Source organism: Plodia interpunctella, chromosome 2 (assembly GCF_027563975.2).
Source record: "Plodia interpunctella isolate USDA-ARS_2022_Savannah chromosome 2, ilPloInte3.2, whole genome shotgun sequence".
NCBI lineage: Eukaryota > Metazoa > Arthropoda > Insecta > Lepidoptera > Pyralidae > Plodia > Plodia interpunctella.
The window spans coordinates 8,584,285-8,610,301 of NC_071295.1; the positions used below are offsets into that span (position 1 = coordinate 8,584,285).

The following is a 26,017-nucleotide window of genomic DNA, read 5'->3' on the forward strand; positions in this document are numbered from 1 at the left end:
ACCCTAAATTTGTAATTTAAATTTTGATTATATTTGATTGAGTACGAACATTTTCGAAGATGATATCTGCGGAGATTTTTCTTACTTTTGCTAATTGTAGATGATCAAGGGTTAGCTTTGTTCGTATCACAGTATAATATTATTAAAGTTTGCTCTTCTCTCTATTCGCAGTTCCTTCCGCGGCCGTTGAGTATCGGAGCTCCGGGTTCGCTAAACCTTCACTGACTTGATAGAAAATCTCCATTTCAAGACAGAACAGATCCTATTTCATATAGTCAGGCTAGTAGTCATATCAATATAGCCACAGTTATGTCTTCTACGTCTAATAAAATAAGTACTGAAGTTGTTATGGAAAAGCATCGCTGCAACTTCCCCCTTACGCTTTCAAACTTTATTCTAATCCCAATGAAAACACGGAGTAGATTTGAGAATCTTGCAAAACAGTAGATCCCTTAGCCAACGCGTGTGTAGACCATTTGACGCGGTCCGTCGAGATAATCTCACTTGCCGTCTCTTTCGCACTCGCAGGTGTTGAACGCAAATCCTCGTCGTTTCCCTCTCTAATCCCTTATTTGAATCTTATCAGATCTCAGGAGATACACCGGTCGTCCGATGTGTGCATGTACTTGTGGATTTATACGCTAGGGTTGACCCTTATTATATGATTTCGCACTTTTCAATATTACTTTGTAATTAAAATATTAAGAATAATAATAACTAGTAAATAAACGTTCAGAATTAATGCAACATTCCAAGAATCAGCATTATATTAGTATCAGCAAATCGTTAGACCGATAGGTACGCGGTAGGTTAAGATTTTTGTGATTTTCTACATATTTTATAAAAAGAAGAATAAAGAAAAGAATTTATATAAGAAGAAAGAAATTTAATGTAATTTAAAAATATTTTGGAAAAAAGAAAATCATACGGAAACAAAATTAATGTGGAAATCATATTTTGAGTTCAGTTTTTTTACACAATATGTTTATGCATAAAGTAGGTATTCTTATTCATATAATTTGGTATCAATTGCCTTTATGAAGACTAAGTAATCTTACTGGTTTCTTTGGATGATACGGCTGATATTGCATTAGTCCAGTTATGAAATAGGCAGATTCGGATAATGCTTTGGCATAGGCGTGCCGAAGGATCTTAATAAGATCAAGATCTTCTCAAAAGTCGCTAAAGTTAATAAAATCCTAAACATACATCCCTGACCCTCGGGCATACATTAAAGTAGCGCAGTGAATCCGCGATTAATGCTTGGAATACACGATTGAAGCTAAATTTATGTTTCGGTGGCGTGTCACGTGGTATCACCCGATTATCGCCAGCTGCGCTGATGTCTTGAGATTTCTGCTTTGAACGTCATCCAATGATAAATCGCTTTCACCACTTGTTGTTTTGTTCTTATAGAATTAGTGTTGGATATTAAACTATTTACGTTTATTAGTATTATATTATAACTTGAGTAATTTGCACATATCTATGTGTCGATTGGAAAATTAGTGCCTCTAAAGTGTAAAGCAAAATACAGAGTGCATAATTGCGTTTGATGTAAAACACATCTTTTATAACGAAATTAAAAATATTTAAATACCTACATAATTCTAATCATAAACAAAAGACTGCAGACTTAATAAGAATTATACCCCGTCAAATTTTTACATTAATTCAGCCATCGAACGGCCATATTTTATGGAGGAAACGGCTCGAATTAAAGGCTTATTTCTTGTGCGTAATAAGATAATATTACTAACCCTTTGTAGGGATTAAGATTTTGTTAAGGGCGCGCCTTAAGCCCAGTCAGACGAACCCGGACGTTTAGGGGCGAACCTTTTGCGATCACTACTACGGCTGTAACGATACTTTGAACAAAAGATTGCATGGAATTTTAATAAATTGGAAATTGTTTCTTCAAGTGTATAACGATTATTATAACTAAGCAAAGGGTGGGAATGATTCAATGTATATGTTACCGTTAATTTGCGTAAATCTGTTAGAATGCAGATTAACGAGGTATTCTGCAGATATCTGGCTGAATAAGTTAAAGTGGAAAAAAATACATTAACTGGATAATCTGCAGACTGCCTAGATAATCTGCAGACTGCCTAGATAATCTGCAGACTAACGGCCATGCATACGGTAAATTCCATAAAACAGATTCTTGTTTGAATAAAACATTGTAATTAGTGTCTTTACTAAAAATATTCGCATAGGATATCTTTTTGACATCAATAAGCGATAGACATCATTTATTGACGTCAAAAAGATGATAAGATAGATTAATGTGATAAAGATTAGATCATAAGATGATTACTAAGTTCAATAAAACGTTTTGAATTTTAATTTCTATATGGACATTTTCTATAAAGTCAGTTCAGTCTTTGTCTACTGAAAACTGTACTGTAGCATGCAGTCTGATATAACCTTAGATTTAAGTAACTTTTTGACGTCAAATCATGTATAGTCAACAGCACATAAAGTTACCCTGCACGAACATGAGTTCGTGTTTGTGTAGATTGATGTGCCCTTGACTGTACATCATGTGTTGGATAAAGAATTTTGAATTTGAATGAATGAATTAATTAATTTGACCTAAACTAAAACTTAAAAATATTTCAAAATTTATATTTCCTCCACATACCAAAATGCGTAAAACAATACCCTTGACCGGCAATCGGACAGAAGCTCCAGACCAGACCGCGTGTGCCGCCATAAGCCTAATCTTGACAAATGGTCCGGATCATCCTGCGTACACCGCCGCGCTTATTTGTCAGACTATACGATTTTTTATCGATTGATCAGCGGCTCAGCTGATTGCCTCTCTCTGTTGTTGCCGCCGGATTAAAGTTACACACATCGATATAAACTCGACTTTAAAGCCAAATTAAAGTCCGACACAAAAGAATAATCATACAGGATTTGCATTATGATACGCGCACATTGAAAACGGAAATCGAGTGTCACAATTTTTGTAGGTTCATCTCACGAGGTCCGGGATTTTAGTTTTTATTGATGTGTGAATAAGGTGCATTTAGGATGAATGCTGTTTATTAGTTGTGTGTGTGAGTTAAGCCGAGTGCATGCTTCAAATTGGTCTGAAGAAGAGATTATCTGGAAGTGATTGATGGAGAAGTCGCCCCCTGCCCGCGTCTTAGCGCGGTCTTTGTATTTACTGATATGATTTAAATCAAAAATATAATTAATATATGATTTATCATTTTAATTTATTTCATATACTACTCGTAACATTATTATTGTCCACATTCATTAAATAAATGATTTCAATCAAGAAATCTTTGAATCATGACCACTAAATACAGAACCTTTTTCGATCATTTAAGAAATAACTGTTTAAGAAAATATTCTTTATAAAATCTAGTTTGTCCCGTAACACAAGTCTCAAATTTACTTTGCAGCTAACTCAAACTGTGTGATTTGTCTAAATATAATTATTTTATTTAAAATCAAATAACAAGAGACAGTGTGAATTCACCTGAGTAACAACAAAGACGCCGGACATAGAGCGCACACATGGAGCTAAGCAAGCCGGATGAGCGGGGATTAGGCGCCGGCGGCTGCCCACCGGACCCGGATAGTCCGGATACATCGCCGGCGGGATTACCGGGATCCGGATTTTGTTGAATAACTTGCTAAGGACTTCGCAGTAATCGGACGTGTATCTATGTTGCTACTAAAGCTATTGCTTAATTTACTCTATAATACACCTAACAAATACTATGTCCCTGACATTATATTCGTCAGTTCAAAAATATGTTCACACGTTTGTAGAACTACATTCTAGCATTCCATACACGATTCATACTATAGTACAGTCATATAATAATTTATTAACTCAATGAATTCAAGAGCTGCATGATTTTGAAAATAATATAATGAATATGAAAAAATCTGGAATCGAGCGGGACTTGAACCTACGCCTCTGTCTGTCGAGACATCCGAGACCATACCAGTTCGGCCGAATTATTTCGTCTCACTCCGCCTTACATCAGCATGATTTTTTAAAATGTGAACGCAAATGTAAACCAAATACTCAGAGATTATAATAAGTTGCGTCTCAATCGTCATTATCTCCCTGACATGCGATACAGTTATTATGATTTCCTTATTGTATGTAACACTTTAGCTATCGTTATCGTTGGTCAATTAAAATAAACGAGATCATATTTCGTGGAAAGCAAAACAAATTTGTTATTAACAGATCCTTTTTTATAAAAAAAAAAAACATGTAAATTACGCGGGAAATGACGATTAAGGATTTTGTTTATGTGTTTTTTATGGTTATCGTTAATTTATATTTAAACTAAAACATTGTATATTTGTAAAAAAAAAATATGATTAATTCTCAAACCGTTTATCTACAACACCTCCAATGGTTTTCAAGTCTCATTCAAAACTGCGGTGCACAATAAATAAAGAACAGATAATTATGAAACTTCCAGCTAAATGTGAAGAAAAACATCACAAACAAGTTTAACTTAATCTTAGTCTTTCTCAACTGCGCTTTTAAATTCCAATATGCCCAATATATAGCTAAATACACAAAACGCGTTTTATTCACTACATATTGTCTTTTTGCCACTTCGGAAATTTTAAATTTTGGGATTTAAAAAACAACTTAAATATTTTTATAGTTTTTAATTTATTTTTTGGATTTTTAACAAATGCACTTAAATGAATTACTTTTGTCACCTCGATATTTTGGTAGTTCGGTAAAAGAAATTATCATATAAAATGCCTTTTAATCTGGTTGTCGAATAAATATCGATTTCCAATACAGGTTTGGATGAAAATAACACTAAATAACTAGCCATTAATTAGCTGAGGGGGATTAATAAATTGTTATAATATAGGAACACTGATCATCAGTGTCTGACAGCTGATGCTTAGCAGTCAATCACATCATTATTAAACAAGATTTCACAGCTTTTTCAAATAAATTACCATTTTAAATTCCTTACACAAGTAAATAAATTTTAAGGGCTTTAAAATTGATGCAAAACATACTCGTATTTTTATTCTGATGACGATACTATGTTTGGACTTGAAAACAAATACCTTACAATTACATTGTTTTGATTGTGTAACATTAATGAAAATCTTCAAAATATTTTAATTATTCATCACAAAATCCACATCTCATAATACATAATAAAAATGTATCTATCTTTAAAAATACTGATTCCATTGTATTCCCAAAAATACAAGAGTTCTTATCAAAGTATATTAGTGGGAATCTACTCGTATAATTGGCTTTCCGATTTATATTGAAAAGATCATTTTGTAGATACAGCTGTGGTTTTCCTAAAAATAAATAAATTAAAAAGAATTTCTAAAGTTTCCTAGTTCCTTGTAGCAGGAACAAACGCACACATGCATAGCATACGTGTGTATACGAAGATCTGTCCTAAGCCGGATTAGACGACCGACGGATCTGGATTGTGCAGGAGGTTGGGAATATTATACATTTTAAAAATAGAATGTGAATTATTTAATTCGCAAAGTGCTATTTCTGAGAAAAATATTTTTAATTCTTTTTTTAATATTTTTTTATGAGTTGGCCTCATCGTTCATTTTATTTTTGCAATGTTACCTACTGTGTGTGTTTGTACTCACGTACAACTTCCTACTTTCATGGGATCACATAGTCTGTAAACCTACAATACCAACGTACAATTCAGTAATTTTCTAAAAAATATATAACATATTAATAACTAACACACTATAGTCCTTACTGCAATTTTAAGCAGTTTTGTAACATGCAATTATTGTTATTTGCTTAAAATTAAGAGTTTCATTTATAAAAAATATAAAAAAACATCCCTTTATAATAGAAATAGAATATAGCAAAAAACCGATGGATTAATTAACAAAATAAAATCTGGGTAAGTTTCGTCAGTAGACAATCGATAGCTACACGTACAGCGATGCGGGGATCGCGCGCTCATCCGGATCATCCGGGCCGGATCAGCCTCGTGTCGCCCGGAGATAAAGCTGAACTACCCCGCGTGTACGCCCTGAGCGCCGCAACTCTGTATACTTACTTACTCTATGACGTAATTGTTCCAACTTCAAATTACGAAATTTATATTTAATTTTGTAAATATGGTAAACAGCTAAAATGTTCGTTCGATTGACTTTGTTTTGGTTATTATTTGGAATCGCTGTATTATGGGAGGTCTCGAGCAGATAGTTCACGAATAAAGATTAACACATTTTTTAATCAAATAAACCTGTGCTTTATCAAAAAAGCTAACATTCAAAAGAAATGTCATATAAAAGTTATCTATAGTTCAAATATTGTTATTTAATGGGCCACCGTCCGTGATACTCTCATATATTATAGGTTATTTAGATTCAAAGTTTGGAAACTACCGTTGATTTTGGCAATAAAGCCATGCTTTACTAGACACGTTATGTCTTGCACATAAAATAAAAAAATAAATACGACACAATAAAAAATATAAATCGGCTTATCTATATTAAACCGGCTCATTCGAATGCGGTAGTGTTAGCAAAACAAATTTTACGGATGTGTTAGATTGTGTTCATATTTTTTAATGTTATCATGTTTCATGACCCGACTTATACGTAATGTGAGATAATACATGGATGCATGGAAAATAAATATTAGATTAAGCAATTCCACATGATGGTTAGCATTAACAGAATAAAAACATTTGTTCCACACGCGAAAGTTTGTTGTTTTTGTCACTTTTTCATACTTTATCTCAACCAGTTTACTTAAAATTTAGCAGACAACTCTGTAGGAGTACGTTGAATGTCAAATACCCTAATGGATCTGCTGACGGTGCGCAGGTACGAATTGACAAAAAGATATATCATCTCCCGACGCCGTCATCGTAATCCGTCGACCATTGTGCAATCGTTAATCGGCGCGCGCGCGGATCGGACGAGTCGACTCCGAATTTAATAATAATTTATAACGCCCGATTAGGCTTTAGGATTCAGTTTAATCACCTGAAACTTATGAGGCTTTCCGGTGTTGTAAAGAAATTGACGGGCTTGCGGCCAGAGCGAAGCTTTCGTGGGAAATACCATAGAATGAAAAGAGTCATCATTTCTTTCAACTGTGCTAATTCAATTGCATTTGTACAGTCAACAGCACATCAAGTTTGCAATAAATTTGATGTGCTGTTGACCTTATTAGCGGTTTTTAAACTGTATTTATATTATTTACTTGAAGTAAAATGACTTGTTATTATTTTATTTAGTGAGTGAGTGGCTATAATCATTGTTTTGTTAGTTGCAGATACATACGTCTCCTTGTCTGGCCGGGGTGTTGCGAAACGCGAATGCCACAAAAATGTATCGTCAATATGTATTACATGAAAAGTAGGTTAAAAAAACTTAGGCTACATTGTTGCTGCATACAATAGTTGATTTCTAGAATTTCTGAAATATGTTATGAAAATCTTTAACAATATGTTTAACCCTCAACTACAGAAGCTTGGGAGTTATAAGCTTAACGTGTCTGTGTATCTGTATGTCTGTCCGTAGTATCATGGCAGCCGAAAAGGCGTTTTTTATTTGATGGAAAATTTAGCTATATTTGGAAAATATATAAAGTCAGCTTTTTTCTAGCAAATGAGAGAACGCAAGCAAATTCAGAGTGGGAGGTTTCTAAAAATTTTTATTTAGTTATTATTATCATTATAGGATTTTTTATATTATAGGACAAATATATATTAAGTATATTACGGGATCAAGCAAGATTTTTATTATGATTACCTGAGCCATGTGAGTTGCGTGAATACGGCTTAAGCTTTGGATGTTCCGGATTAGATTTAAGGGGAACTAGAGCGAGACAGCTGTATGATCTACCAATAACAGACAGGGACAGACTACCGGGAGATTTAGAGATTATGATTCATAAAGAGAGGAGAATGAATGGAAAATTATTACCAAGGGGAATAAAGGGTAGGTTCCCATTAGTTCTGTTAGGTTAGCGCCGCTTTGAGGTCAAATATATGTATTTTAGCATTTTACCTTCGAAAGATCATCAATAACGGTGTGTCTTAAACTAACGAAATTGCTAATGTAATCAACACTATTCTAGATTAAATTATTCTTTAAACTTTTTGGAATGCTGTGCCTATCAGCCGTTAAGGCTTTATATCCCCTGATTGCCTCGTACGACGTCCAATGTTATGTCATCGATAGTCGTGGTAATCGTAATATTCTAGGGCAAAACACGCCATAATCACTTGATTACAAAATACACAATCTTTTCTACTCGTATATAAAATTAACTACTTAATATACATTTATTTACGGACCGTCCTAGTTCCAGCACGGGTAAAAATAAAATAAATTCTAACTACACTTAAATCAAACAAACAAGTGAAAACCGCAAAATTTTTTATCGCAAACAGACAGACAGACGCGGTAGAGGACTTTGTTTTATAATACGTAAGTATGTAAAGATAAGGATTTAGAGTTCAGGCAAAGAAGAAATAAATCTATATAGAGCCTGATACAATAGGTCTGTCCGGTTTTATCCGGTAGGAAACCGGTCGTAAAATTAGGTGCGCGGATTTTGGGACACCACTCATTCATTAGCCTCGCCGGATTTGTTTGGTTAATGTTGATTACTGATAAGTATTATTATACTCGTATTTCATTTATCATCAAATTTAATATGTATTTAAGGGAAAAAGCTAAATTTAATAAAAGTGTATAAATTATAACGCTCAGTGGTTTGTAGTTTTAGATATTAAGCTATGAGAATCTAAAAGTACACGGATTTTATATACTATGGTTATAGTGTCTGTAAGCTACACTGAGCGTTAAACTACACTCTTTTTTATCTTTTTAATATTTTCCTTAAATATATTATGTCGGTATAATACATAAAAAAGTATTCCTTTTTACATACGATAGATGTTGCTCGTTTTCCATATAAATTTCCTCGATGCCGATACGATTGCGTTCTCGCAAAAACACCCAACTCCACTGAAGAACCCACTTGTACTATAAAGACTTTTTATCATAAAATCAGTGCAGCCTGCGACCTATACAAGTGAGTGCAGAGGTCGAAACCCCTAGGTTTATTCTTTGTTAGCCATTGGCTATAAAGTATAGTCCTATAGCCAGTATTAAATCAATTATGGCATCAGATTACGATGTAGATGACGCCGATGTCTCTCAAAGGGAGAGTGCGTGACTGGGAATAATCGAAACATTTTATTTTCTAAACTAAAACGCGATGAATCGACCGGTGGCTTTGCGATAGGGTTGCAACATGGTTTAATTCATTAGTAATTGAAATACAATGTAACATTTTATTGCAACACTTTAATTTTATTATTGAAAGATATCGTTAATGAAGGAGCCTATATTCGAAAAGTAAAATTAATGTGCACATTAAATACCTATGCACAACCACTGCATTACACCTACGCTTCTTTGTATAGTATTGTAACTGGCTGCGCATGCGTTTTGCAAAACTTGATTTACAAAAATTAGTCGAAAATCAAAAATTGTAATGTTGCTTTGGAAAAAAAGCAAACATACCAGAAATGCCTTTGTTGAGGAGATTGTTGAACGCCTCCTTCTTTGGCGAAAGGTGGGGGGTGTGTGGCGCCCTCTCATGGTGGACTGGCGCGGAGGGGGGGCGGTGCACCGCGCGCTCCTCCGGGGACCTCCGAGGGGGGGTCTTGCTGCGCCGGAGTTCCGCAACTAGAGTCTGCAATAATGAAAATAATGTTGGTATAAATCGTAATTACAGATGAGGAAACTTATATGATCGTCCTATTTGTGATAGTAGTAGTTTGATACCTTATTGGAGAAGAAAAAGTAGGAAAGTGGGTCCATTTTCAATCTGGGCTCCGACACAATATGGTTACGGAATCCGATGAGAGCGTCGCTACTGTTGAATAAATTTGACAAGAAAATTACTTTGAAATTTCAATTGTGGTTCCATGATCGAGTATACTTGTTCATATGTTTCGCGAAAAACAAAAATAATATTTTACTATTTTTTCTAGCCTTAGATCATTTCCAGCGAAATAGGTATTTTAGATATTAAAAGTATTACTGAATAGGTGATACTATAAAAGCATGTGAATACTAGAAAAACAGCCAGCGATCATCATAATTCCACTCGAATCGCGTCAATCCAATCTAACTAGTTCTCCAAAAGTGCAATAAAATCCATCCATGAAGGTTCCCAGCAACAATTTACATGTAAATATACTGCGTGGTGGTTACAAGAAACGTGGTGACCAAACGCAATCTGAATCCATACTGCTTTAAGATTCGAGGAACCGCAGACCTAAATCCAATTATTGTCTTATGACAGGATAGATCAACAAAAAAGAAAAAATCTAGCAGTGTTTAATATATGATAGTCAAAAATTATACGGAAACATGTAATTGAGCAAGTGCTGATAAAAAAAATTATAAAAAATGTTAAATTTGTCATTAGTCATATTAACCCACAAAACATAAAACCCACAAAACTATCTCAATACAATTTATGGAATTGTGTTAGTTTTGTGATAGTAAAACTTTCGTACAATCGAACAATATCTACATTAATGTAGAGGTATTGTCTCAAAATGTACGAAATATTTAAATCAATAATAGAGACGTCAGAGATGAATATTCTCACACTGTTTGCGTTACTGGTGCAACGTTTGTATGCACCGGCATGATGGTACGTGAGTCCAATGTGCAAGTGGATTCACCCAGTCCCATACATTTTTATAAAGTAACTGTACGTTATTTGTTCTATGGCGGTGTATGAAACGGGATCCTACTGCTAATGTTCAGGAATAATTTTGGCGCTTCAAACAGTAACACTCGTATGGTGCTGTGCTGTTAATGAAAATAAACTTGTAATAAAATTACTAACCAATAACTCACTAGTTAGTGAGTGATTGGTTTGAAAGATATAAAATAAGTAAAAAATGTTTTTTTTAATAACAAGACAAATGACATATGAATGAAAAAAATAATTTCAAAAACCATAACTCTTTTTCTTCCTAGTCCAACTCTTCTCTCAGTTAATAAGGAATCGAGGTTCTTCGAGAAGAAAAAAATATCCTTAAATTACAAAGACTGGAACCAGTATTACGGGTGCACATATCCGTCAATCAAAACCCATGTATTCTAATCTGAAAAGGCGAACCACTTAAAGCGAATCTGATTCGAATTGGACACTTGGCCATTGCGTCAGTCGAAACAAGCTCATGAGCCCTGATTATGCTCATTGAATATTGTTACTATACGAGTCACCGCGTGATGGCGAATCCGACCAATGATAGTGTTTTAATAAGGTTAGTGATGTGCAATGACTGTTTAACAGATTAAAAGCGTTGGTGGACGAGGAGACAAGTAAAAGAAAAAGTTGTCAATAAAGTTACTCGAGACTGGACAACCACAGCTGACGGACCTGATATAAATATCGATATGTAGATTTTAAGTTATTATGAAATCGCTATTGGGAAATGTCATTTTATGTAAAGCAGTAAATTACACGATAAGAATAAGGGTCATTAATATAAAGTAAAATAAGTGATCATTAATTCAGACTTACTTCGAAAATATTGATATGATTTATCATAGTTTTTCCTGAAATTTGGCTGATAGGGAATGATTTATAATTATTTACGCCTTTTGTACCATCTTGGTATATACATTTTGAATAAATAAAATTATTGATAGATAGATAGGAATATTTATTTGCAGTTACACACTAGTTATGAATATAATAATTAATAATAAACCAACTTAACCTAACATGCAATGTGTACCACAGAGACAAATTGGTTGCAGCTCAACCCGATGTTGCTCAGACAAGCTGTGCAACTGCTGATTTTCAGGTGCCACCAGATTTGTGTTGACGCGAACGATCTGAGGCGTTATGAAGTTTATCTCGACATCCATTTAATTCAAAAACGTACGTAATATGAATCCCAAATTGATTGGCATTATATTCTTTAGTTTAATGGATATTATTTAGTACAGAGGGAATTCATATTTACGTACGTCTCATTTTTGACCCAACAGATTACAATCAGTTTAGCATGTATCTTTTGGGACATCATTATCGTATTAACGATTCCGTTCTCGTAAAATCTTCTGCTACACCATTGGTTCCGAATACATTATCTGGAATAAAAAAGAATTTAAACTTAGAAACTGATCCAGAAACAGGCGACCATAGATGTTTCGCGCCACAGATACGTCTAATATCGTATTGGAATTTGTGATACCGTTTGACCCCTGTTAACCCAGATTACGCTCCTCGGCGCCTGATTCGTCCTCGGCCGTTCCTGATTGTGTTGTGACACAAACTGTAATGTATTATGTGTTAACTCTTGCTGCAATCACGGTAGCCACAATTACAATGGATATGTTTGGCGAATCAAATTTGTGACTTGTTTAGATTTTGAACCCCTTTCATTATTTGCATGTGGTTTTGTTTGTTAAGGTCGAGGAATTATTTGATTCAATTTTTTATCTCCATTAACACTATCGTAACTTTTTTGATGTCCTCAATATTGGAGCACTTTCTTCATTATGAAGCGATAAGGCTCATGGACCCACCATGCTGGCTCTATTCTGTTTGATGCCTTCCATGTTTCGGAGGAGCTCGATATTGTAAATTTTTGGTCAATCCTATGACCGACCTTTCTACTTAACCTAATGTAGTTTAACAAATAGTATTTTGTGCAATAATTAACAAATAATTAAAATTGTGTAACCATACTAATGAAACTCCTTATCTCTCCGATAAGGAAGGCCAGTGCCTCATCAGTGGGACATATGAACCACATAGATCCTCATTTTTTGTGATAATAATTTTCAACAACCTCGAAGCTCTAGTGATAGAAATATAACTTGTAGATTGAACCTGCCCCAAGCAACGAAAAAGTCTTATTATTTAAAACTTCATCTATAAAAATAAAAATATATGTAATGTTGTCGAAACAGGTTGGTTATTGATAATAGATGTAGGATAGATCGCAAATTGTGATGGATTGCTACGTATCTTGTCTACCTTACGAACCGGTGTAAATGCGCCCGTCAAACAATTATTGTTTATCTATTGTGTCTCGATTCTGCGCAATCGACGTCTATTCTTTACCCTATAGTAAGGTGATGAGGCTCAAGCGTTTAGCTGAATATAGGATAGTATCTGGTATCTGCTAAACATTGCTTTAGAGTCATTAAATCAGAGCATTGACTGCTACACATATTCAGCTAATTCAGACATAATTTGACTACATCGCTGGTTTCAATGTAAGCATTGTATCAAATGAAGGAAAATCCAGCAATGTACTTCGATACGCCAGGCTCATGGATGATAATGTATAACTTGCATAAAATTCTATGGAAGCGGATGCATTCAATAAAATCACTAATTGATAAGCACTTTCCTATTTATTTTGCTGATAAATAGAAATAGGTTTAATTCACTTCCGTTGTTAAATAATATTATAGTGAACAAAAATGGAACGTGTGAATCGGTTTATCGTGGTTACGATACTTTTGTTTGTTTATTGTGGTCATGTTATGATAGTGCATTGTTGTATAATTTAATTTTATCAATGAACCGCGTGAATTGAATCACTTTATTTGAATTTGTTGTGAGTATTATTATTACAGGTTATCTATTGTCGTTTTATCTAAATCGCTGTTATTCGTAAATAAATTACAAGTAACTCCCAAAATTAAAAAAAAAAGATCCGACATAGATCATGATTAAAAATATTCTCCTTTAAATCACCGTCTAAAGAAAAAAAAAAATCAAAATCGAGTCATGAGTTTGGGAGCTACAAACGTCATAAACTTACGAAAGTACGAAGGTACAAAGACAATCGGTTAGGACGTAAGTTCGAAAAAATAACTTTTTTTAGTTATTTATAAAATAGTACCAGTTTAGATACCAGTATACCGATATTTACCGATTCTCATTAGAATCAGTAAACAATCGTGTTTTATTTGTACAGCGATATGAAGCCGGCTTACAAATGTCAGCTACCATTTCCATACAAAGATCATACAATAAATCAGTCTAATACGTTTTATATAATTATCTGCGTTCTTATTAACATTGGTTTCTCGAGTCGTCATACATTGCACAATACTTATAAAAAAACTTATTGAGATATAAAAAAGTTTACAAGAAACATCTGCTATGATCTGGTTCTTCATTTTTGACGTCAATTAGTGATATAGTGTAAAACTATTATGAGATGTAAAGAAACTACAATTTAGAGTAAATGAATATTTTATGGAACCACTATGAAACGACATCTTCGCACGGGCTCATTTATATATGTATTAATTTCCCGAAGATTTACTTTCGGGAATAATTTGTCTAAATAACACAAATTCATTATTCACATTGTATCTACTTAATAACTTTTCTTGTCGCATACAGTTAGGAGTCCAGAGAAAACAAAGGGTTCCACTATTTCGGAATTAAGTGCAGTTTCGATTAGAAATGCAGAAGTGGGAAATAATTTGCTGCATCTCATAATATAAATTAATCGAATTTTCTTTGTTCAAAGACACACACAGTACCTACTTCTGAAGTACTGGCACTCTCTTTCCTTTTCTTTCCTTAAAATAAAAACTATTTTATGTGCTTCCCACGCAGAATGCAATAGATTCACTCCACCAATGACATTTGAAGAGTTAACAACTGTCTGAAATATGGAAATAAATTCACTCATCACTTCAGCACTTCTCAGAGTTATGCTTATAGGTCCCGCAATGAGAACCAACCCAGAACCTCAGGCGCAGCGTGGTTGATGTGTCAATCGCTATGTCAGAGGTCACGTCATGTAAATGCGTCATAAATATGCATAAATATACATACATTTTAAAACTTTTGAACATCTGTTTCAGGTCATGTCTCTATCCTCCTATATTATGAATGCGAAAGTTTGAGTTTGATTCGCTACTCGTTCACGCAAAATCTACTCAACGGATCTTAATTAAATTTAATACATGGGTAAAATATTGCATTGACATAGTTGTATTATTTATCCGGAAATTCCTATAGGAGCTCAGTCTATAGGCGCAGCTATTAAGTCATATGAAACAGATAGAAGCGTTTAAATGTGTAACAACGGATTGGCGGCTTAATTACACAAATTGATAGCACCATTTGTCATGGCATTATTCTGTTTTCTATATCTCTGAGCCGTGATTAATTTATGCCTCCTTTATTTGCTCGAGATAACGTTCAGAAACTGTTCTTATTTGTACATCAGTTGGGCTTATCTCTTAATTCTTGAACTGTCAACCGACGTAAGCGCAGGTTTTTCCGACTAGATTTTAAGAAAATCTTATCATTGTTTCCTCTGAAATCTGTTGTGTTGCAGATTATTTGACTATTCCATTTGCGACGTTTAGTTTTTCTGCTGTTTGGTAAACATTTCATCATGTTTTCTCTAATATTTATTCAGTAATATAAGTAATATTTATGAAGTAGTTGTTTAATATTACATAGATATTGAAATCTAAGAAAATAATACGAACAGGAGCTACTATATGATTTATCTAGATAAAGACAATAATGACAATATGACAATAAAGATGTTTGTAATACTTTAAACATGAGTGAAATACTCATTTCATAAATGAAACATAAATTTAAATGAAACGTGCATTTTCTCAACGAAAAGAAGATCAACGGCAATCCGTTGATCTTCTTTTCGTAGAGAAAATGCTAAACAGTTTGACAGCATAAGGTATGCATTTACGAAAATGTTCTAAAAGCTTTCTCAATTAAGACTTTTCTATATAAGTTAATTTTTTCAATATAAATGTGTGTATGAACACGCAAAATTACCTTGATCTTCCAAAGTTGCGTAGATGCAGACAGATGCCTAGGCGCCCATACAACTTACTGGAGCAAACACAAGACACGACATCAAACACGCCCTAAGGATCCCCTCAAATCCCTGAATCGTTGCCGCTAAGCAAACGGGATAAGGGTACCTACCTTCCAGGATTAGGTGCAGTCTGGCTGCCAGTCGGTAGTCAGTGTAAACACGGCCTTACGAGGCGCCAGTCAACAAGCAGAAGGAAAAAGCAATTTTTTCAATAGATTTGGCTACTTATTAGTATTTTCTTGTCATTGATCATCTGAAAGGGATTAGCTATTGGATTCCTCAGAAGGAAAGTCCGCCTTTGTTTTGTAGGTTTATGTTTTGTATTGTGCTATGCATAAAGCTGAATTATCATTAGTATTACACTGAAAGAAATGATAATAAATAAGTGAAACTAAATCGTAAAGAGTGTAATAAGTCCTATTTATTGAATACAACAAAAAATGAGGAAAATCGAGACTCTTTACAAAAATATGTTTGACACGCTAATGATTGTGTAAGTCGTTTAACTGAAACATTGTTGAAATATATATAAATTACAATGGAATCGTCTAGGTTATTAATATGTTCTTGGAAAAGTTTTAAGCATGAGATAAAATAAGAATTAAAGATAAAATGTCCATAAAATAAAAGTAATAATCGTTTTTGTTTACGTATGATGAAATTTTATTTCCATATTTCAACATACAAATATCAGTATTAACGTCCAATTAAAATCCTTATAAACTAATTTGGTTTAATTCCATAAGGTTGTTGATTAATTTTAGGGGCATATATCCAATGAGTGTTGTTTAGTGATCAATTACAGAAGCAAACTCGGGTCAGGGCTTCGATTGACGGAGTGGGCTCAATTGCCGATAAAACGGCTATAAAAATCTGTGTACACATGACAAATCCATGCTTTGATGTCATGATGTGTGATAGATAAATTTAGGAGACATGTGTAAATTATTGTAATTTTTTCTAGGATTTCTTCCAAAACTTTTATTAAATTAAGTATACTCACGATTAGCTGATTCGCTAGGTAGGTGTATTTACTAGCTATTAAACTTCTTTAGATCGATCCGTGCAAAAGACTAAAGAAAAACACCGTATTAAATATATATAGATTGATAGGCAACAATGGCATTCTCAAGGAGGATTGACAGGCAGGCGGTCGGTAGAAAACCTCAACCAAATATTCAAAATTTTAAAGTTTGTTTTTCATTACAACTCCGAATGACACCGCATGAACACATGATTATGAGACAGAGAGTGATTTCCCATCGCAGATATAACACCGTAACTAATATAACACTATAACTACATAGTAGGTATAAATCATAGTCGCTTCCCGCTGTCTGTCTGTCCCTATGTATGCTTAGACCTTTAAAACTACGCGGCCTGATTCATGATTCCCGAGAAAGGTTTAATATACATCATTTATTACAAGTCATTTATGTCATATGTAAAATTATATGTAGGATACATATTTTTCGACATACCTACTTATTTCCTCAGCGGTACTTCACTAGGTACAAAGTACAGACAGTCGAGTATCTAAAACTTTTCCAAGGGATGAACAAACAGCTAATTACAATTTAATAAAATTCATAATTATAGTAACTTTATCTCAAAAAACGATATCGAGGCAATGACCATAAAATATTTATTGTCGTATCGATAAGATGATTTCGTAATGGTTAGTAATTTGAGAGTGCGCTTATCCAACAGTTTTTGTTATCTCTTGAACTGTTTGGTTGAATGATCTCTTTTAATCTCATAAATTATCAAATGTTTTTATTTTTCTATTTTTCAGGAACAATATTTTTAATTTTTAATACACAAGTACCGAGAGATGGGCCCACATTCTTACAACCTGGATTCCAACTGATGGGTACAGAAAGCGTTCCTCTTTGGTCTTCTCCATCCAATGTCTGTCGAATGGCCTAAGCTCATCCGACCTAGATGGTCAGATGAGCTTAGGCCATTCGACAGACAGTCCTAGGCCTGCCTCGCTAGGTACACGTGGAAAGAGAGATGGGTCCACATTCTTACAACCTGGATTAAAACTGACGGGTAGAGAAAGCTTTCTGTACCCGCCATTCGACAGACATTGGATGGAGAAGACCAAAGAAAGGACACGTGGAAAGAGAGATAGGAGGCTTTTTCCCAACAGTGGGACATGTTATAGCTAAAAAAAAAATACACAAGTAAAACCGGTCAAATGCGAGTCGGTTTCCCGCACAATGAGTTCCGTATCATTATCTATGAAAATGACAAAAAAATCGCAACTACTTACATCATCTGTGAAAATTTCAGATATCTGATTATCACATATCATGATATGCAGCCTGGTGACACACCGACTAAAAGATGGTCGGACTGCGGAATCTTAGAAATAGGGACCAACTCTCGGCTCTGTCTTCCTCGTAAATGATAAAGACGTGATGTTGTATCTTCTTCATAGTCGTATTCCTCATGGCTGAGGGTCGTGGTCATTACGTGGAATTTAACACACACAACAACTCTCTTGGCATTAGTAATGGAGTGGTTTGTTTGTTTTAATCATCCAGTGTGCAGGTTTCCTAACGATGTTTTCCTTCACCGGAAGCAAGTGGTGGTCGATGAAAACTACTATACATGAGTCAGATTGGTATACAAACTCATGTGGCACGAGTAGGATTCGACCTGGGACCTTTCGATCCACAGGCGGGCATCTTAACCATCACACCACCACCGCACCGATGTTGCATAAGTAAACATTATATCACACTAGCGGTCCGTCCCGGCTTCGCTCGGGTAAAACCGTTAAAAATTATTCACGTAAACCTTCCTCTTGGATCTATCTATTTCCTGCATAAAAATAAGTTGCGAAGTTTTAAAGGTCTAAGCATACATAAGGACAGACAGACAGCGAGAAGCGATTTTGTTTTAAATTATTTAGTGATACAGTACTATCTAAACAATCGTGTACGTACTTCACCGCAACATAGCCGCATTGATTGGCGTTCAGTTTCCCACGATATTGTATCAAAGTAAATATCTAAGGAATTCTTGACTCAACTTATGAAATAACATTTTTTTTAACATATACTTAATTATTGAAATTATACTATCTCGTCTCTGCATGTACCCGGTTGCCTTCGGGGTTGTGAAGCCGCGGAGACCGGGGTGAGCGTAAAGAAACCTTTTTTTTTTAAAGATTCCGCTGTGATTTTACAACCGGCCGCTTGCCTAACGTCAATCCTCATTTCGAATGCTATTGTCGCCTATCAGCTGCCCAGGTTGTGTATCCCTTACTCGTATGACCTCCACAGGAGGATATGGAGTGGTCCTATTCAAGGGCGGGAGCACACGCCACACAAATCATACCTACTTAGGTACGTCATTCAGTTTGATTAAGCAAATAAAATGACGATTTGTTTTCACAGCACCGTGGATTTTTTTAAATCCAGAAAATTATGAAGACAAATAATGTTATAACAACGAAAGGAAGTCTACATTTGGATTAATTTCTATTGTCTCGTAAGCCATTGTTACAATAAGATTCTTTTCCTGTTTTCCATAACCTAAAAACTTGTGATATTTCAAATTATTTGTATTTTCTTTCGATTTTCTCGTCTGATTTATGTAGTTATTCTTATTGTTTAAATACTTATGTAACGTTCATTGATAGCAAAAAAATATGATTCTGAAGATATATTGCCTAGATGTAAGTATTTCTATACATTATTACCTGCGCCCCGGGCATTTGCTCTCGTGGGAATTTCGAGATAATATATTTTGCGTGAAAGAGTACATACACATACATCCTCACAAACTTTCGCATAATATTAGCAGGATTTATAAATAAACTATATATATTAAATATCCTTATGTTTGTCTTTATAGAAAAAAATATGTTATAAATAGATGGGTTGACTAATATCGACCGACGACTTCAATCTTGAAGAGTTTTACGTAAAGTCTATGTAAATTTTGTTCTTTTGTTAATAATTTGCAATACAAAAACTAAATCATACGACAATGTTGGAAAACAACTTTTTGCAGCCCATTCCGTGCATTCCAAAATATACGTATTTTAGTTTAATAATTTATAAAACATATTTAAACATCGAATTTCCTAACGAATCGAATCAGATATATTTTTCTGATTTCTAAATTTTTATTTTTAAATTATATGGACAAACAGTATGACAATGACTGTGACGTCACCGTTTCAGAGTAAAAAGCATTCTTAATTTAATCAAAAACTTTAATATCGTGTTCTGTTATTTAAAAATACTTTTATAATAATAGAATTTTTTGTCATTATAACCTATTGATTACTTAGTTCTATATTTGAAAACAGTTTAAATGAAGCAACGGTAAAAATGTTACCGTAACGTAGGTACGTGAATCAATAACAGTTTGAACTACAGTCACACGTTAGCAAAAGCCGTCCAAATTAGCACTTTTAGTTTCAGACCATTTGTTTCCAATTTGTGAGGCTTTCTACAATATGCTCTCTTATGTTGATCCCGTCCAAAAACAGTGCAAATGACACTAATTACGACATTGTGGCGAGCCCGCGCTAATGGCTTGCGCACACTGAACTGACTGAACTAACTAAACCGATCGTGTTTGTATATGTTTGTCTTCATTTTGGAAATCTTTAACGGTAGCACATTATAGAAATAGTACTGGCGTACGGCCACTCCCTGTCCCCACTCGTAATCATCTTTTGTTTGTTTCCTTATCACGTTTTATCTACGTAACCAATATTGTTGAAATAACGCATATTTGAAGTTAGGAGTTGTAAACAAACGCACCTTTTACCCCGGCAAAAAATTATATTCCCACGAGAATTTCACTCTGACGAAGTCGTAGGCAAAAGCTAGTGTCACATATTTCTAAATTGACATTACGAGATGATACATTCGTGTTTGTTTTTAAAACAGCAATGACATTTGTCTCCAACGGCCGATACATCGCAGTGTTTATCGACTCGACGTCGAATAACAGATGTGAATGTAAATCGAGATATCCATATAATTTCACAACGACGACTGCTGATCGCAAAAACTGCACATTCCAGGGGGTGTTGTGGATGAATAACCTAACGCTATTGTAATTATTTAGCTTATTCCTGGTTTAAGTGATGAGCAATGATAGTCTGTGAGTAATTAAAAATAAAATTTCGTTAAGTATTGTACTTTTAAGGGTGAGTTGCACTAGTCTCCTCCACGTTGACTTTAACCTGCGCGCCACCGAAATTTAAACTAAAAATGTAACCTACACAAAAAACGTACTTTTCGTTTTTTGTGCAGGTTACAGTTAACGTCAAAGTTGACTGGTGCAACCCAACATATTTCTTGTAAATGTTACGCTTGAACTTTTGAGGAAATACATATTACGAAATAAAAAATAATGTATACATTTAATACAATATAAATAGTGTTAATTAGCTTCACAATAATCTCTATGAATATAACGGTATCCATTCTATTCTTTCTGTACATAATGCATCATATTACTTACGAATTTTCGCACGTCGTCGGGTCAATTAATAGGTGCAGCCAAAAGTATTTTAAAAATATTCCTAATTGGTTTTATGACTTTATCTCTCCTGTATCAGTCGAACAAATTAATCTTTTTATTTAAAGAGAAGTATTATTGATATTCTTTTATATGTATAGAAACGACCACCTTAAAATATCCATTTTATATGTTTCAGAATTGAAGAAGAAAAACATAGATCCTTGACACTAATTTTCCATTGCCTCTCGTCTTAGCGACAAGCAATTAATCTATGCATTGACTGAAATAGAAAGACAATAAATTGTAATTATCTGCACTTATATATTTTTTAATTTAAGAGTATTATTTACAAATCAAAAATTTAAATCCAACCAATCTAAGAATGTAGCTTTTTTTTCTAAAATCAATTATATTTTTACCATGTCTTAAGCTTTTACTTTTAATATTAAAGTTTTCTACTTGGAAATAAAAAATTATAACACTGACACTGGTTAGTTAATAGAAGTGTAAAACAAATCGCACGCTTGTCACTTGGACCAATCAATATTAGCTACATTGCCTACGATTACTATGCATCGCAGGGGCCTATTCTAACCACGTTGCTCGCCTTGTTAGGAGATTAGTTTTTATGTATTTACAAATGCGGCAAATATTCGCAACTGCGCTGGAATGAACAGTTCCATTACACATTAAAATTCCTTACTAGAACCAATTAAATTTTTTAATCTATGCATGACATTGATGCTTGATTCACTTCATTAAGTTAGGTGCACCTTGTATATGACATATTTTTATACTTTGTTGTAATAAAAAATCCTAAGAATATGTGTTATTGTAATGTACAGTAAACTCAAACACAAATACGGACTCAAATTCGCCCATGTTACTGAGCATAAAGATCCACGCATTGTAAACTTGATATGCGGTCAACTGTACTACATACCGTATAAAAATAAAATGTAATAGTAAAACTCGAAAAAGGGCGAGTTGCACCTGTCATCTTTGACGCCGATCTATGCGCCGCTGATGTTTAGACGAAATGGCGTACTTTGGCTTTTTCTGCGCAGGCTAAAGCTAACGTTAATGTTGACTGGTGCAACCCACCCTTACAATGTTAAATATTGGTATCTGCGGCTAGGACAATAGATTACATGTTGTGACCGGAATAGGCCCGGATGCGATAGCGGCCGCGGTAATATCGGATTTGGCGTTTGTATGGGAAACTGTTGAGGCGGTAGGCACATTCATTTTCATAGTAGCAATACTGTCAATAATACTGGAGAAGAAATAGTAGGAAAGCGACTACGACGCTTAGCGCTCAGGCTGTAGAAGAAAAAAAAGTAAGAAAGCTCTAGAATGTCGGTCATTTTGGCCCTGGGCACCCACATATTAGTTTATTCACTCATCTGAGCTTTTTCCTGGCTAGTTCTCCAGCCGTTAAGCGTTGGAGCCCAGAGTTCGCTATTCTACTTTTTCGACTTCCCTTCGCAGGGTCGTCGGCAGCCCTAGTCAGTCGTTGGCACGCATATCACCCTTCGACGACATCAAGCCAGCATTTCTTGGGTATTTACATGTATTGGTTTACGTCTAACCAATGGACCTAGTGGGAATTCCCAGTTTATTCCACAAATTCAAGCGCAATCCCGAGTTCATATAGGATTGATGACAAAACGGTTTTTTTGGGAATAAATTGTTAACCCTATTTAAGTGAGCACTGCTTCAGATCGGAAGAGATTAAAGGATCGGATACAATTTTTCTGTACATGTGTTGGATACGCGTTCGGTGTGCATGGTTTTTAGTTGTAATTTTATACACCTGATAACCACCTCGTCTTTAATGACATGCCCTGCCATTCTTATAGATCACAGACTTATATGTGTATAAGACCTACATTTGTTAATTGACGTCTTTGGAGAAAAGGCTGCGATTTTTTGACGCCAATAAGTGATGTATATCATCTTAAATTGAATAAAGAATTTTGAATATGAATTCTAAATTTGAATAGGTAAAGGTGTGTTGGCCTTCCGTGTGGAGGTGTCTACCTCCACAAGGAAGATAACTGTTAGTCAATAAAGGGAACTTTGAAATAGATTATGATAACGATTCGCTACAGTTAGCTATATTATATATAACTACAATAACCAAAACCACCACAAAAAAGTATTTTCAACACACTTGATGAAAAATAATATTTGTCGGTTCACTGGTTCAATAAATCATCAATTAGAGAAATATTAAAAAAATATATATATGTAATGATCTTATAGGTAATTTCCATTTCCTCATCGCATGCTCAATTAATTCATCAGACATTTTTCTACGTCTTTTTCATTATCCATTATCAATACCCTATGCCCACGAGCCACGTAACGAGTCTAATTACAGAAAACAATAAACAGTATACAATTCGTGATAGCCTGTCTGCTATCATGAAAGCTAACATATCAAAGCTCGTAGTAAAGTTCAATGCACAAAGTGCATAATCGCAGTAATCGCCGGAGCCAAATGTCATCGACCCACTTATCTCATCCGCCATCCCTTTTAAACAACAACAAATGAGTAAGTAGCATCGATATTACTCGTATGCATCGATAACGCAGAAATCGTAATAATTACATTGAATAGAAATGGCGCCGTATTTTATATGACAATGTGTTTTCATGTATACGGCAGTTATCATTACCAGCTGTTTATCCAAAGAAAGGGTTTTAATCAAACTATAATCATAAACAAACACGAAAATATAATAAACTAATTATTACTAAAATAGCACTAGAAAGTATTTTTACTATTATCATAATATGGAAAAAGAGTGGGGAGGCTTTTACCCAGCAGCAAATTATTATCTTTGCATATTTTGAAACCAAAATATAAATTGTAGCATAAAAATGAATTGATTAATATGATCGTTCCGAAATGCTAGTAGTTTGTAGCTTGGTAAATATCATTTAATTTAGAATATGACGTGAAAAAGTGCCTGTGAAGGCCTAATTTCTGAATAAATGATTTGATTTTGATTTTATAAACTGATTTCTATTTGCATGATATAAATACTAATCCTAATCTTATTCGAAATTTAAACAAATTTAGATTCAATTGAGTGCGAGTGAACAATCGCTGCAGACCGGTGACAATTTAATATTTATACCCGTTCTATAGTTTTATGTTATTCTCATTTCTATGATCGATACGCATAGGAATAAAATCCTGTGTGAATGAACTCTAATCTCAACTGCTGAGATGCGTCCTCACGCACTCTTATCTAATGTTGAATTCTGTTGTGTGACTAATTTTTCAGTTGATTCGATACGGAGACGAATGGCCTCGTAAAAGCATTTTAACATAAAAAAACCATTTCGATATTTTTACTCGATAAAAAAATAACATAATAATAATCGATAGTTTAATTTTACATCGTCAATCTGAAATCATCAGATGAATAAAACAAAAAAGTTATCCTATTTAACCATTACAGTTTCTTATGATACAAATAATAAATTAATTATGTCTGGTAACATTTCAATGGGTGCTCAAAATATGATGTATTTTTATTTTGAATGGAAGTTTAGTAGCCAAACATTTTATGTACAGTTGACCGGACTTGAAGTTATCCTGCATCGATGGTAACAGAGGTGATAATTGCAATAAATTTGGGTACCTTGATGTTCTTTAGGCTGTACTGCATACCTACCTTACCTAATATATGCATTCTCTGTGAAATTACAACGTGCCTTCTCAACACTATTATTTTATTTCTCTGAAAGCTAAGCCATTAAATATTATTTCTAATTCTAAACCTTGGGAGTTCTTTTTTTTCTTTCCCAGGTAGAAATCTTTAGAAACATAAGTTTACCGTTATCCCGGATTTGTTTATGTTTATGACGTAATTGAGCATACAATGAGCGTGGATTCCTTTCATAAAGCCGTCATGAAGCACAGGTAGCTCTTTAGAAAACTAATTGCCTTAAAAGATTTCGACTCGGGATAATGGACACTTGGATAATTTTGATTTTGGCTTATGCGATATTTAACATTTCCCGTCGTAAAATGAAGATTTGTTTGTAGGTTTGTTTAAATTGTTGTAAACAGAAAAATAAATGATGACAAATAAAACTATGCTTTTTGCCGCGGACAGATCCACATACAATAACTAGGTAAATAATATTAGTTGGAAGTTGTTTGTTAATAATATTTTAAGGGATTTACATGTACTTATATTGTCGTGATATCTATTTAACATAATTTTCGACAAAATATACTTAGTAGTCTACTTAGATCTAATAAATCTAAAGCAACGTTAAACGATACATTGTTATCGATTTACATTAACGTTACGATTTATACACGACTTGAAAAACATTCATTAATATTCACAGTTTATCGGGACGACCCTAATTTTATTGATTTCCTGTGAGTTATTGTAATTGATATGAAATACTGATTCATAAAAATATTATTCAGTCATTATAATTGCAGACGCCGTATCAACTGCCTTATTCAGTGTGTATGCAGTTTACTTAGAAACAGAACTGTCGAATAATAAGTGCATTGTTCAACCGTATACGTATCGAGAGATTAGTGAGGGGAATACGTAACGTGTAACGTCGATAGATTT

The 26,017-nt window shown here is 34.2% G+C and overlaps 1 protein-coding gene across 2 annotated transcripts in view; it reads right to left on the minus strand.

Annotated features, from left to right (window-relative positions):
* The window catches only part of dve (defective proventriculus), a 71,140-nt gene that overhangs the window by 22,395 nt on the left and 22,728 nt on the right, over nucleotides 1-26,017 (minus strand). For both annotated transcript variants that reach the window (XM_053759103.2, XM_053759094.2), the window contains exon 2: nucleotides 9,562-9,733. In XM_053759103.2, coding sequence (XP_053615078.1) covers nucleotides 9,562-9,733 — 172 coding nt within the window. The remainder of the gene's footprint in view (nucleotides 1-9,561; nucleotides 9,734-26,017) is intronic.